Source organism: Ahaetulla prasina, chromosome 1 (genome assembly GCF_028640845.1).
Source record: "Ahaetulla prasina isolate Xishuangbanna chromosome 1, ASM2864084v1, whole genome shotgun sequence".
In the NCBI taxonomy this organism is placed as follows: Eukaryota; Metazoa; Chordata; class Lepidosauria; order Squamata; family Colubridae; genus Ahaetulla; species Ahaetulla prasina.
The window spans coordinates 129,797,319-129,813,539 of NC_080539.1; the positions used below are offsets into that span (position 1 = coordinate 129,797,319).

The 16,221-nt window shown below is 41.2% G+C and overlaps 1 protein-coding gene across 1 annotated transcript in view; it reads left to right on the forward strand.

The window, feature by feature from the left end:
* UBE3D (ubiquitin protein ligase E3D) overlaps window positions 1-16,221 on the forward strand; it is a 65,185-nt gene that overhangs the window by 23,993 nt on the left and 24,971 nt on the right. The window contains exons 5-7 of the mRNA XM_058175847.1: window positions 1,654-1,723; window positions 8,036-8,105; window positions 14,454-14,562. Coding sequence (XP_058031830.1) covers window positions 1,654-1,723; window positions 8,036-8,105; window positions 14,454-14,562 — 249 coding nt within the window. The remainder of the gene's footprint in view (window positions 1-1,653; window positions 1,724-8,035; window positions 8,106-14,453; window positions 14,563-16,221) is intronic.

Genomic DNA, 16,221 nt, shown 5'->3' on the forward strand with positions numbered 1-16,221 from the left:
TCTAGACCAGGGGTCAACAACCTTAAACACTTAAAAGAGCCACAAAGGTCCTAATCAGAAGCCCTCCATTCAATTCTGGAGCCGGCCAGAAGTCCTGTTTGCCCACCATAGAATCTCCTAGCCCGGTGTCCTTTTTCCTCTGCTGACCAGAAGTCTGATTCCCCCACCATAGAGCCTCCCCCTAGTGTAGCATCCTTTTTCCTCTGCCAACCAGAAGTCCGGTTCCCTCACCATAGAATCTCCTAGCACGGTGTCCTTTTTCCTCTGCTGACCAGAAGTCTGATTCCCCCACCATAGAGTCTCCTCCTAGCATGGCATCCTTTTTCCTCTACCTGTCCTAACCGAAAGCCCTATCAATTGTGGAGCCCACCAGTGACAAGGAGCTGCAGCAGAGGGATGAAAGAGCTACATGTGGCTCCAGAGCCGCAGGTTGCTGACTCCTGGTCTAGACAGTGAAAATAAGTGTGTTGGACTACAGTCAATATGGTGGGGATTATGGAAATTATGATCTAATAGGTCTGAAGGGCACCAATCTAGTCTTACCTCTCTGACGTTCACTGGGTAACTTTGGACTAAATTGTCCATTTTTTTCTTTAGCACATACAAGTAGTACATCTTTCAGTCACTTTTCATCTTAGAGCTCATATTCTTACCAAAACAAAGGACAGGATTAAAAAAAGTGGAATTTAAATGTTGTGTAGTAGGATCTTAGGTGATAAATGAATTTGCAAAAAGCCAGAGATGGGGAACTTGGCTCTGCTGCTTTTTTCGTGAAACATAAAAATAACAGGATGCTTTAAGTTGGGAGATGTCTTTGCATTTATGCCTTGCATCCAAAGTCCAGAGTTCTGTTTTCAAGTTGTGGAGTATAGCTAATAATATGTCAGCAGTTCTTCTCTTTGACTTTCTTTCCCTCCACCTCTCAATTAAAGGTAAATGTGTTATGAACAAAGTCATTCGCCCAACTGGCTCAGCAGCAATCCATGCCCTCTCTTAAAAGGGTTGTCACATTTGCCTGGCCATCTGTAGATGTCTGGGTTTTTCTGCAAAGGAAGTTATGTGACCTGCCATTGCACTTTCCTCCTTTTCTCAACCAGGATGTTGCAAAATGGAAATAATTATTTCAATCAACATGACGTACAGGTCTGCTCTTGAATTACTAGAGCATGTTACATTCTTAAATGTGGGTTTGATGATTATACCTCTTCTCAAATAGCTTTTGGTAATTTGATGCTGAAATTGCTAGTGCTTTTCTATCGTGCACGAATCTAGAATTCATGGTGAAGTCTTCAGTCTTCTTGGTGAGTGAATATACACACCCGCGCCTCAATTTTAATAAAATGTTCTCTGCAAATAAATCATCCGCTTTGCAGTTTAATGACTGCGCACTAGTGGGCTCTTTATTGTAGACAGTAATGGCGGTAATGGTTCAGTCATTTTTAAGGGCTGATTGGTCATTGTTACGGAATTAGAAATAGTCTTCTTTAATATGTTCATTCTGGGAGTTTGAAAGAAACATGGGCTCATTTGTCTGGAATATAACAGGAGGAAATTGGCCAATAGATTGAATTATTTGTAGAAATTTTAAGCAAATTTTCTCCTCATGTATCTACCAAATAAGAAGACATTTAAATCTTTTTCTTTGCTTTGCAGAATTCACAGGCAAATAGTAAAATAACTTGCAAGCGGTGCAAGACGTTGTTGGGAGAAGCTATGCCCTCAGGTACTGAATTATCAGACAAAATCTTTGAAAGCTGTTTTAGTCGCCTACTGCTAGAGAGGTTTTAAAATGACCTGTTAAAATTGCTGTTTTTTCAGATAGGTTTGAAAGGGCCGAGGTCTTTCTTTCCTTTATTCTAAATATATTTTCATTAAGCAGTCATAAAATTTGTCTGGCTTTAGGAGCAAATAATAATAATAATTAGGGAAAATACTATAAATGTATCTGCAAAGTCAGGTATACCCCTACTTCCCAGGGAGTAAAGTTGCCCATCTCAAAGAATTATATGAAGAGTTGCTATTTCCTGTAAGACTGTGTCGCCACCACAAGCTTCTTTCTACACTAAAATATTGCTGCCATTTTCCTATTAGTCCTGAGCCGAGTAGCACCATTTCCCCTACTTTCCTAATGAAACCAATCCTCTTTTTGAGGAAGGGGCACCTTATTTGCTTTGTTTTTCTTTTTTCTTATTTTAACAAAAAAAAGAAGAAAGCTAGCTAGGGTACAGCAGATGGGGACTGGTCTTGAAAAGCTAACTGGATATTAGCCCTCAGGTGGGAGGCTACCAAGAAATCCCAGGACATACACATACACACACACACACACACACACACACACACACACACACACACATATCTCACTTTAAATATTTTTACAAATGACTCAAAATGGCAAATAAACCCAGCACACCTTCCTCCTCTTGTTTTCACCACAGCAACAACCCTGTGTGCTGGGTTGAGCTGAAAGTGACTGGTCCAAGGTCACTAAGCTGGCTTTCATGGCTAAGGCAGAACTTGAACTCATGTTTTTTTTTTTAACCTGGTGCCTTAACAACCAGACCAAACTGGTTCTCTTTGTTAATAGACTGGGGAAGAAAAATACATCTCAGAAGAAGGAAACAGCAAAGCTCTTCTGTATATTTTTCAAGCAAAGGACATACAACCAACTGACCACACAAGACATTTATAAGCTAAGAAGACAATAGCACAAGAAAATTCTGCTGCTGATGTTACCTAGTCTGGTAATGAAATGTTGAGAAATTAACTTGAAACAAGCTTGCAGAGTAAAATCACTGCCCCCTCCCCCCCCCCAAAAAAAAAGATTTGGGTGTCTATGATGTTACCAGCTATTGAACTTGAGTCAAAGGAGAATTCACTTTTTTTGGAATGAGCAAAAGGATATTTTTTATTTATTTATTTATTTATTTATTTATTATTTAAATTTATATACCGCCCTATCTCCCAAAGGACTCAGGGCGGTTCACAGGCATATAAAACATCAATACACAAAATTAAAATAATCTTTAAAAAACTTATTCCAATGCCCTATCATTAAAAATAGAAATATAAATATTAAAATCAATTAAAACCCCTATAGAATTTAAAATCTAAGCCAGTCCTGCACAGATGAATAAATGTGTCTTGAGCTCGCGACGGAAGGTACGAAGGTCCGGAAGTTGACGGAGTCCTGGGGGGAGCTCGTTCCAGAGGGCGGGAGCCCCCACAGAGAAGGCCCTTCCCCTGGGCGTCGCCAGACGACACTGCCTAGCTGACGGCACCCTGAGGAGTCCCTCCCTGTGAGAGCGCACGGGTCGGTGAGAGGTATCTGGTCGCAGTAGGCGGTCCCGTGATAACCCGGCCCTATGCCATGGGCGCTTTAAAGGTGGTCACCAAAACCTTGAAGCGCACCGGAAGGCCACAGGTAGCCAGTGCAGCCTGCGCAGGATGGGTGTTATCACGGGAGCCACGAGGGCTCCATCTATCACCAGCGCAGCCGCATTCTGGACTAACTGTAGCCTCCGGATGCCCTTCAAGGAGCCCCATGTAGAGGCGTTGCAGTAATCCAGGCGAGGCGTCACGAGGCGTGAGTGACCGTGCATAGGGCCTCCCGGTCCAGAAAGGCGCAACTGGCGCACCAGGCGAACCTGGTAGAACGCTCTCCTGGAGGCGGCCGTCAAATGATCTTCTAGAGACAGCCGTTCATCCAGGAGGGCGCCTAAGTTGCGCACCCTCTCCATCGGGGCCAGTGACTCGCCACCGATGGTCAGCCGCGATTTAGCTGACTGTACCGGGATGCCGGCATCCACAGCCACTCTGTCTTGGAGGATTGAGCTTGAGCCTGTTTCTCCCCATCCAGACCCGTCGGCCTCCAGACACCGGGACAGCACTTGATAACCGTTGGGGTGGTCCGGTGTGAAAATACAGCTGGGTGTCATCCGCATACAGCTGGTACTTCACACGAAACCACTGATGATCTCACCCAGCGGCTTCATGTAGATGTTAAACAGAAGGCGAGAGAATCGACCCTGCGGCACCCACAAGTGAGGCGCCTCGGGGCGACCTCTGCCCCCTGTCAACACCGACTGCGACGGTCGGAGAGATAGGAGGAGAACCACCGATAAACGGTGCCTCCCACTCCCAATCCCTCCAATCGGGCGCAGCAGGATACCATGGTCGATGGTATCGAAAGCCGCTGAGAGGTCTAATAGGACCAGGGCAGAGGAACAACCCCTATCCTGGCCCTCCAGAGATCATCCACCAGACCAAAGCCGTCTCCGTGCTGTAACCGGGTCGGAAACCGGACTGGAGCAGGTCTAGATAGACAGTTTCATCCAGGTGCAAGGAAACTGATATGCCACCATACTCTCTACAACCTTCGCGAGCGGGTTGGAGACCGACGATAATTACCTAAAACAGCGGGTCAGGAAGGCTTCTTGAGGAGGGCCTCACCACCGCCTCTTTCAAGGCGGCGGACAGACTCCCTCCACCAAAGAAGCGCTCGTAATCGCCTGGAGCCAGCCTCGTGTCACCTCCTGCGTGGCCAGCACCAACCAGGAGGGGCACGGGTCCAGTAAACATGTGGTGGCATTTAGCCTCCCCAACAACCTGTCCATGTCCTCGGGAGCGACAGGGTCAAACTCATCCCATACAATGTCACCAAGACCGCCCTCAGCCGTCTCACCCGTATCACCGCAATCTTGGTCCAAACCATCCCGAAGCTGAACGATTTTATCGTATAGATAACCGTTAAACTCCTCAGCACGTCCCTGCAACGGGTCATCCCGCTCCCCCTGATGTAGGAGCAAACACCCCTTTGTGTTTTAATATGTAGCAGAACAAGAAAAACAAAGGCTGGGGGCTGGTAATGGAAAGAGGTTGAGTGAATAAAAAGGATATCGCAAAACTTTCTGCATGATTTCAGTTTACAAAGCAAAACTTGGTTACTCTTCATACAGTTTTTCTGAAGTAGAAAATATTGGAAGGGTTATTTTCTCAGTGTGAGCAATTTTATAGGTACTTTGAAGTTCTTGACAAAGGTAGTGCTGAGGAAGGGAAAAAGAAAGACATTGAATAGTATTAGGGAGACATTAGAAATCACACACACACACCACACAAACTTCAACTCACCAGTTGTCTCTGTAGAAAAAGTAAAAAGCACTTGATACATTAGGAACGGATGAGCAAAAACTCTCCAAAAAGTTTTTACCCCAACCTTAGTGACTTTTTAAAAGATCCTTGAGCCTGTTTCTCCCCATCCAGACCCGTCGGCCTCCAGACACCGGGACAGCACTTGATAACCGTTGGGGTGGTCCGGTGTGAAAATACAGCTGGGTGTCATCCGCCAGCTGGTACTTCACACGAAACCACTGATGATCTCACCCAGCGGCTTCATGTAGATGTTAAACAGAAGGCGAGAGAATCGACCCTGCGGCACCCACAAGTGAGGCGCCTCGGGGCCGACCTCTGCCCCCTGTCAACACCGACTGCGACCGGTCGGAGAGATAGGAGGAGAACCACCGATAAGCGGTGCCTCCACTCCCAATCCCTCCAATCGGGCGCAGCAGGATACCATGGTCGATGGTATCGAAAGCCGCTGAGAGGTCTAATAGGACCAGGGCAGAGGAACAACCCCTATCCTGGCCTCCAGAGATCATCCACCAGACCAAAGCCGTCTCCGTGCTGTAACCGGGTCGGAAACCGGACTGGAGCAGGTCTAGATAGACAGTTTCATCCAGGTGCAAGGAAACTGATATGCCACCATACTCTCTACAACCTTCGCGAGCGGGTTGGAGACCGACGATAATTACCTAAAACAGCGGGTCAGGAAGGCTTCTTGAGGAGGGCCTCACCACCGCCTCTTTCAAGGCGGCGGAAGACTCCCTCCACCAAAGAAGCGCTCGTAATCGCCTGGAGCCAGCCTCGTGTCACCTCCTGCGTGGCCAGCACCAACCAGGAGGGCACGGGTCCAATAAACATGTGGTGGCATTCAGCCTCCCCAACAACCTGTCCATGTCCTCGGGGCGACAGGGTCAAACTCATCCCATACAATGTCACCAAGACCACCCTCAGCCGTCTCACCCGTATCACCGCAATCTTGGTCCAAACCATCCCGAAGCTGAGCGATTTTATCGTATAGATAACCGTTAAACTCCTCAACCGTCCTGCAACGGGTCATCCCGCTCCCCCTGATGTAGGAGCAAACACCCCTTTGTGTTTTAATATGTAGCAGAACAAGAAAAACAAAGGCTGGGGGCTGGTAATGGAAAGAGGTTGAGTGAATAAAAAGGATATCGCAAAACTTTCTGCATGATTTCAGTTTACAAAGCAAAACTTGGTTACTCTTCATACAGTTTTTCTGAAGTAGAAAATATTGGAAGGGTTATTTTCTCAGTGTGAGCAATTTTATAGGTACTTTGAAGTTCTTGACAAAGGTAGTGCTGAGGAAGGGAAAAAGAAAGACATTGAATAGTATTAGGGAGACATTAGAAATCACACACACACACACAAACTTCAACTCACCAGTTGTCTCTGTAGAAAAAGTAAAAAGCACTTGATACATTAGGAACGGATGAGCAAAAACTCTCCAAAAAGTTTTTACCCCAACCTTAGTGACTTTTTAAAAAGTATGGCCTTCAACTCCCAGAGATTTCTGCAAATGCCATCTGGAATTGGGGGGGGGGCGGGAGTAGAAATACATATGTCTCCAGGTGGTCCGGTTTGAGGAAAAGCTACCGTACATACATCGCTTGCTTGGGCTGTTAAAGCCTAATTTTAAAATCTTTTGGGAACAGTTTCAATTTTGTACGCATTAATAATGCATTTGAATAATACAAGCATCCCTGAAATGTGAAAGTGTAGCAGAATGTAAATATTTACAAAATGGCCACATATTTTTTTCCAATTCATCCTCTCCTCGGGTCTTTAGTGAATGACTGACATGCAGAAGTTTAACAACTTTAACGTTTTTAAGGTTTTATTTATTGCACAGCTCCATGTCGGAAGAGGGACAAGGTCAGGCCTAGGCGAAAAGAGATCCCTCCATTTGTGCTTACGGATAACTTTTAAGAAAGCTCCAAATTGTAATTCTTAAGAAGAGCCAGACTCAAAAGAGTCATGTTGCCTAGCATCCAACAGTAGTCAACCTGGTGCCTCTGGAAAATTGAAAAGGAGCATGGGATTTATAACCTGCTCCCGCTGTTGATTACATAAGATGTGTTTAATGGTGTGCCATGCGCTGAATTAATATACTCATCATTTTGAATAATTGTCTTTTTGCAAATGAAAAACCACTTGATCCTGGAATGCTTTTCAGCATATTTGAAGCATCATTTCAACTTATTAAGCATTACAATGAATTTTTTTTAAAAAAATGATACAAACTAAAAAAAGTAAAAGAATAATTTAAAAAAATAGAAAAGACGGAAAAAAGAAAATAAGAATATGGTTAAAAAAGAAAAGAAAATAAATATATAAAAAGTGGCTTCTTCCTTCATGACAGCAAGTATAAATAATTTTAGTTAACTTATCATTTTGTCTTAAAATGCAACACACAATCTCTTCTTTTACCTCATCTCTTGCTGATAAATAAAACCTAAAAAACCTTATCACTCAGCAAAAGTCCATTAAGGGTTACCAGAGATAACAATTTAAAATTTTCAACACTTTCCTAGTTGATTTTATTTTGTAAGGGAATTGGTGTGTTTGTAGTAGGTCTGCTTGAGAAAGAAGGAAGGATACAAGGAAGGGGAAACATTTTGTTGTTTGACATGGGTACACAAGAAATTATTTTGGATAGGATAGAAATTGTTGCAATGTTGGCAGCAGAGGCAGGTTTAATATTTATTTGAATCCCTTTCTCCATTTTAGTGTTCTCTCTAGGCCTAGTCCCATGTGGCTCTTCTCTTAGCTACTTAGTTCTATGTCCTCAAACTTGTTCCTTGTTTCCTTGTTATGTTTTCATGACATGCTGACTTAAGTTGTGTTGTCATTGTACATTAATTCATACAGTACAAAGATTTCATTTCCCCCCTCCTAGGTGTCATAAAATACTATTTCACAGAATTGCTTATTCGGCCATCTGAAGACAGCTTTTGCATAATACCAAGGTAGTATCATGTATTTCTATATTAAAATGGTATGGCTTGTCAAATGCTATGTGTAATTTCCTCTTTGGGAAAATTAATTCAAAACCCTGTGTATAGTTTAAGTATAATTGATAATTGTGTTTTCACTAAATATACTTATTGCTTTTCCTGCTGTTTTTCTTTCTCTTTTAGTTGTGTAATTAGGTTATGACATTAGGGAATATAAACATTGAAATCAAAGATCTTGGAGACCATTAGATGACTCTATATCAATTTCTTAGATTTCAAATGTCCAATTTTAAAGGCACAATCTCTCTTCTGGGTTACAGAGTTGGCTGAAAGTATAGGCACCCCTCATTTAAATCCAATAATGGCTTTTAACTTCTAAGAGATACCAATAATTATGCCGTGCCATTTTCATGTTTTATTCTTTATAGGAATATATTATTCATAAATCAAATGCTTTATAGAATAAAAAATGGTGGATTCCATTTACTTGTTTCAACTTGTTTCAGTGAGGCGCCTCGGGGCGACCTCTGCCCCCTGTCAACACCGACTGCGACCGGTCGGAGAGATAGGAGGAGAACCACCGATAAACGGTGCCTCCCACTCCCAATCCTCCAATCGGCGCAGCAGGATACCATGGTCGATGGTATCGAAAGCCGCTGAGAGGTCTAATAGGACCAGGGCAGAGGAACAACCCCTATCCTGGCCCTCCAGAGATCATCCACCAGCGACCAAAGCCGTCTCCGTGCTGTAACCGGGTCGGAAACCGGACTGGAGCAGGTCTAGATAGACAGTTTCATCCAGGTGCAAGGAAACTGATATGCCACCATACTCTCTACAACCTTCGCCGCAAGCGGGTTGGAGACCGGACGATAATTACCTAAAACAGCGGGTCAGGAAGGCTTCTTGAGGAGGGCCTCACCACCGCCTCTTTCAAGGCGGCGGAAGACTCCCTCCACCAAAGAAGCGCTCGTAATCGCCTGGAGCCAGCCTCGTGTCACCTCCTGCGTGGCCAGCACCAACCAGGAGGGGCACGGGTCCAGTAAACATGTGGTGGCATTTAGCCTCCCCAACAACCTGTCCATGTCCTCGGGAGCGACAGGGTCAAACTCATCCCATACAATGTCACCAAGACCGCCCTCAGCCGTCTCACCCGTATCACCGCAATCTTGGTCCAAACCATCCCGAAGCTGAACGATTTTATCGTATAGATAACCGTTAAACTCCTCAGCACGTCCCTGCAACGGGTCATCCCGCTCCCCCTGATGTAGGAGCAAACACCCCTTTGTGTTTTAATATGTAGCAGAACAAGAAAAACAAAGGCTGGGGGCTGGTAATGGAAAGAGGTTGAGTGAATAAAAAGGATATCGCAAAACTTTCTGCATGATTTCAGTTTACAAAGCAAAACTTGGTTACTCTTCATACAGTTTTTCTGAAGTAGAAAATATTGGAAGGGTTATTTTCTCAGTGTGAGCAATTTTATAGGTACTTTGAAGTTCTTGACAAAGGTAGTGCTGAGGAAGGGAAAAAGAAAGACATTGAATAGTATTAGGGAGACATTAGAAATCACACACACACACCACACAAACTTCAACTCACCAGTTGTCTCTGTAGAAAAAGTAAAAAGCACTTGATACATTAGGAACGGATGAGCAAAAACTCTCCAAAAAGTTTTTACCCCAACCTTAGTGACTTTTTAAAAAGTATGGCCTTCAACTCCCAGAGATTTCTGCAAATGCCATCTGGAATTGGGGGGGGGGCGGGAGTAGAAATACATATGTCTCCAGGTGGTCCGGTTTGAGGAAAAGCTACCGTACATACATCGCTTGCTTGGGCTGTTAAAGCCTAATTTTAAAATCTTTTGGGAACAGTTTCAATTTTGTACGCATTAATAATGCATTTGAATAATACAAGCATCCCTGAAATGTGAAAGTGTAGCAGAATGTAAATATTTACAAAATGGCCACATATTTTTTTCCAATTCATCCTCTCCTCGGGTCTTTAGTGAATGACTGACATGCAGAAGTTTAACAACTTTAACGTTTTTAAGGTTTTATTTATTGCACAGCTCCATGTCGGAAGAGGGACAAGGTCAGGCCTAGGCGAAAAGAGATCCCTCCATCTGTGCTTACGGATAACTTTTAAGAAAGCTCCAAATTGTAATTCTTAAGAAGAGCCAGACTCAAAAGAGTCATGTTGCCTAGCATCCAACAGTAGTCAACCTGGTGCCTCTGGAAAATTGAAAAGGAGCATGGGATTTATAACCTGCTCCCGCTGTTGATTACATAAGATGTGTTTAATGGTGTGCCATGCGCTGAATTAATATACTCATCATTTTGAATAATTGTCTTTTTGCAAATGAAAAATCACTTGATCCTGGAATGCTTTTCAGCATATTTGAAGCATCATTTCAACTTATTAAGCATTACAATGAATTTTTAAAAAATGATACAAACTAAAAAAGTAAAAGAATAATTTAAAAAATAGAAAAGACGGAAAAAGAAAATAAGAATATGGTTAAAAAGAAAAGAAAATAAATATATAAAAAGTGGCTTCTTCCTTCATGACAGCAAGTATAAATAATTTTAGTTAACTTATCACTTTGTCTTAAAATGCAACACACAATCTCTTCTTTTACCTCATCTCTTGCTGATAAATAAAACCTAAAAAACCTTATCACTCAGCAAAAGTCCATTAAGGGTTACCAGAGATAACAATTTAAAATTTTCAACACTTTCCTAGTTGATTTTATTTTGTAAGGGAATTGGTGTGTTTGTAGTAGGTCTGCTTGAGAAAGAAGGAAGGATACAAGGAAGGGGAAACATTTTGTTGTTTGACATGGGTACACAAGAAATTATTTTGGATAGGATAGAAATTGTTGCAATGTTGGCAGCAGAGACAGGTTTAATATTTATTTGAATCCCTTTCTCCATTTTAGTGTTCTCTCTAGGCCTAGTTCCATGTGGCTCTTCTCTTAGCTACTTAGTTCTATGTCCTCAAACTTGTTCCTTGTTTCCTTGTTATGTTTTCATGACATGCTGACTTAAGTTGTGTTGTCATTGTACATTAATTCATACAGTACAAAGATTTCATTTCCCCCCTCCTAGGTGTCATAAAATACTATTTCACAGAATTGCTTATTCGGCCATCTGAAGACAGCTTTTGCATAATACCAAGGTAGTATCATGTATTTCTATATTAAAATGGTATGGCTTGTCAAATGCTATGTGTAATTTCCTCTTTGGGAAAATTAATTCAAAACCCTGTGTATAGTTTAAGTATAATTGATAATTGTGTTTTCACTAAATATACTTATTGCTTTTCCTGCTGTTTTTCTTTCTCTTTTAGTTGTGTAATTAGGTTATGACATTAGGGAATATAAACATTGAAATCAAAGATCTTGGAGACCATTAGATGACTCTATATCAATTTCTTAGATTTCAAATGTCCAATTTTAAAGGCACAATCTCTCTTCTGGGTTACAGAGTTGGCTGAAAGTATAGGCACCCCTCATTTAAATCCAATAATGGCTTTTAACTTCTAAGAGATACCAATAATTATGCCGTGCCATTTTCATGTTTTATTCTTTATAGGAATATATTATTCATAAATCAAATGCTTTATAGAATAAAAAATGGTGGATTCCATTTACTTGTTTCAACTTGTTTCATGGCAAATTGGGATTCTTTGGGAAAAAGTAGAGGATACCAATACTTTTGACCACATCTATAGCTCCAAAAGTCTGAATCTTGCCCTTTTGTTCAAGAGGTAACTAGAAAAGATTGAATTTTATTGCTTTTTCTCATAGTGCAGTGATCAGCAATCAAAGTTTTAAATGGCAGGCACCATGGTGTGATTCTGCATACATTATAAGTTGTCCCCCAGTAAATAAGTGAACTTAGAACATTAATTTAAAAGAAAGCAATAATTAAAAATAAATAAATGACCCAGATCTTATGAGATTTCACCTAAGAACATAGAAATTTTGGCACTGTTGAACATTCTTATAAAATTTTGGCAATTAAAAAAACACTTTCATGTAACTTTTAAAAGATCCTTGAGCCTGTTTCATAGTTTTGAAAATATGGTTGCTCCGTTGCTCACTCTTCTTTCCAAACAAGGTTTGGGCAATTTTCATAGCTGGTAACAAAGTAAGTAGAGGAGTGTTCACTCTTGCTGTATCCACAAAACCAAATCCACCCTTTTATTAAAACCAGAAGTATTTTCTATCTTTCTAGACTGATTCACCCAGGTTTTCATATTGGTTATTCTTGAAAATGCTTTTAATATCTTGACAATGCCCTTGTAAAATCATTGTTTCCAGTATGCTTACAACAGAATTAATAAGTCCCCAACCCAATCATTCACTTGCTGCTGTAGCAAGGGTTAGGGTTAATCAGTGGCACATTATGCAAACCTAATGTTGCTTTAATTAATTTCTGCCATGAATCATATAATTGCCAATTAAAAGCTGGTATCTAGCCATCACTTTCTAGCCTATGCAGCTTTTGGATTCATTAAAGTTTCTGCTTTTTTAATTGTAGGGTAACATTTGACTAAAACATGTCATTCTGAAGGGGGGAAAAAATCACAGAATGTAGTCTGTTGCCATCAGTATATAAAGGGTGGTGGTGGTTTTCTAGCATTTCTTTTATGCCTGCATCACACTGGACATCAAAAATGTAGTGATGGCCAAGTGTATTCTGAGAGTCACTGCAATTGTACAGGAGCACTGTGGCTCATGTGGTTAGGATGCTGAGTTTGAGATTAGCAAGCCTGAGTTTGAGATGAGTACTGCCGTGAGATGGGGCGAGCTCCTGTCCTTTGCTCCAGCTCCTTCTGGGGACATGAAAGGAGCCCCAACTGGGCATCCGCTGGACAACGGTGACGTTACCAGCTAATGTTTTCAATCTGGAAGTGCCTTGGTGCTTCTGACAGGAATGCAATGCAATTGTAGTTGCATACTTTTAAATGTACAATAATAAAAAATAATTCTGAAAATTCTGTTGTTGTCAGACACTTGGCTTTCTTCATACTGTGGGTCCTGTATATACTCAGGGCAGGCAATTTTAATAAGATTGGTGCATACTCTCATTAATCTAAGGTACTTTGTCTTCTACCCATTCTGATTCTAAATAGATGTGGCACTTTATTACGATGTAGGTAAAAAGTGTTTTTGTAACTATGGAAGAAGGATGGAAATATGAGGGCAGGAGAACAAATGGATTGCTATGCTTAAAAGAACTGCTTTGGACAGTAATTTCTTAATTATACTCTGTCTTAAATGTAAAAAAAAATCCATTTGAAGAACCAGTTTTATCACCAAAGTCTCATGTGTATTGACCACAGCTGAGTTTTATGCATGCCTCTTTTTCTCTTGACCTGTCTTTTTCCAATAGGAAAAGAAAATTCCTTGTTTTTCTCTTCCGCTGTTTCACACTTGCTGCTGCCCAGTGGAGTCCCAAGAAAGTTAGAAATGCTACTAGAAAATGCTAAAATGTGACTTGGTCAAATGTAGCCTTAGGTTGGGACCCTAGGTCCTATCAGTGTTGTTTTGATAGACCTGAAGAGAAGTGGAGGATGAGACGAGAATGTCCTAGATTAGAAGACGAATGGGCAGACTGCTAGCTGAATTTGGCCCTGAGAAACCTATTTACAGCTTCAGTTCTCCCAAATTGATGAGGGCAACATTTTCTTCCCTGTTTTAAGTGGGTGTAAAATTGCCACAACAATGTGCTCCAGCACATCCTAGGACAGGGGTCTCTAACCTTGGCAACTTTATGACTTGTGGACTTCAAATCCCAGAATTATGAACTAAAATTTTAGTTCAGCTTATGAACTAAAAATACAGCTAAGGTAAAGGTAAAGGTTCCCCTCGCACATCCGTGCTAGTCGTTGCCGACTTTAGGGGGCGGTGCTCATCTCCGTTTCAAAGCTGAAGAGCCAGCGCTGTCCGAAGATGTCTCCGAGGTCATGTGGCCAGCATGACTTAATGCCAAAGGCGCACGGAATGCTGTTACCTTCCCACCAAAGGTGGTCCCTATTTTTTCTACTTGCATTTTTACGTGCTTTCGGAATTGCTAGGTTGGCAGAAGCTGGGACAAGTAACGGGAGCTCACCCCGTTACACGGCAGCACTAGGGATTCGAACCACCGAGCTGCCGACCTTTCGATCGACAAGCTCAACGTCCTAGCCCCTGAGCCACCGCATCCCTTTAAAAATACAGCTAGTGGGCCCTAAAAAGTTTGGTTTAAAAAGGTTAATTACTAGAATGAGTTACTGGGCGTAGAATGTTTCTTTGTTTTTCAAATAATGGTATTTCTTGAAATTTTATATATAATTGTCTTTTCGGCTCCAAAACAGGTATTCCTTTATACAGACTGTTGTAGCCAAGTGCTTCATGGAACTCACATTTTCTAGAAGCACATTTAGGTTCAGCATCCAAGGAATGGATGGCACAGTCTATATCTTGGTAAGTCACATGTCTTAGTGTTGTCTATTAGAAATTGCCTCATCTTGTTAGAGACCTAACCAGCTTTTAAGATCTGCTGAAGGAACTCTTTTGAAGAAGTTCGCACTAACAGTTAGGCAAGCCAGGGTATTCTTCCTGCATTGTTCTCAGATTGTGGAATGCAATGTTATCCTGTGCTTACTTCTTAAATTATTTTAATGCAATTGTATTGATAATGTAAATCTGTACCTTTAGCTTTTATATTCTGTTTTTCTTTCAGAGTTTTGATACAGGTAGTCCTCAACTTACAACAGTTCACTTAGTGACCGTTTGAAGTTACAACAGCATTGAAAAAAGGGACTTATGAGCATTTTTCACACTTACGACTATTGCAGCATTCCCATGGTCACGTAATTTACATTCAGATTCTTGACAACTGACTCATATTTATGATAGTTGCAGTGTCCTGGAATCATGTGATCACCTTTTGCCACCTTCTCACAAGCAAATTCAATGGGAAAACCAGATTACCTTAACAACGTGTTTATAATTTAACAACTACAGTGATTCACTTAAGAAATGTGGGAAGGAAATTTGCAAAATGGGGTAAAACTCACTTAAAAAAATCTCTCACTGAGCAATATACATTTTGGGCTCAATTGTGGTCATAAATTGAGAACTACCTGTAGTTGCCTTGAGTATTACCCAGAGTAGAAAAATTGATTATAACCAAATCACTCATTCAAATCAAATAAACCAATGCCTTTTCTTTTTCTAAAAAGAGTTCCATTGGTTAATTTCAGAGTTCTCCAACCATATAACTTGATCTTATCTCCTGGCTAAGCAGATTCCTTTTTATCTTTTCAACACCGATAATAAAATTCTGGTTGGATATGGAAGCCAGCCATCATGGGGGCATAGGGAACATTGCCAACTTATAATAGGACTTCATCATCAGTGGTGAAGCCAGCAGTTCTGTTTTAATTTTGAGAGCACATTTTCTACAGTTCCGAAATAACAGCAAGAAGTTTTTATAGAAGCCTTGAAATATCCTTGTTTCTGTTTTACCTTTCAACAAAACAACCAAATGATTTTTTTTTCCTATAAAAAGAAAGCTAGTAACTGGCATTTTCCAGAGAGCACATGAGCTTTAAAAACTAGGTATAGGTAGCCCTTGACATATAACCACAAAGGAGTCCGGAATTTCCATCGTAAGTCATGAGAGACAAAAGACATTGGGTTTATTTGATTTGAATGAGTGGTTAGGTTATAATCCATATTTTTTTACTCCGGCTATTACTCAAGGCAACTATCAAAATTCTGAAATAAAAACAGAATATAAAAGCTAAAGATACAGATTTACAGTATCAATAAAATTGTGTTAATTTTTTTTAAGAAGTAAGCTAGACCTGATTTTTTCACTTTTTTGCAGTGGTCATTAAGCAAACCCATGTATTTCTAATGGGTGTTCTTTGCTGGAATGTCCAAAAAGGCTGGAAACCAGCAAAAAAACAAAACAAAAAACAAAACCCAACCCATCGTAAATCACAGTCATGTGACTGTGGTAATGCAGCAACTGGCTGTAAAGGTGAGCCAGTTGCCAAGTGACCAAAATGTGTCATGTGATCAAAGGATTGTGGGCAAGCATCAGAACTCCAAAACTGGGTCAGTAGTAGTAGT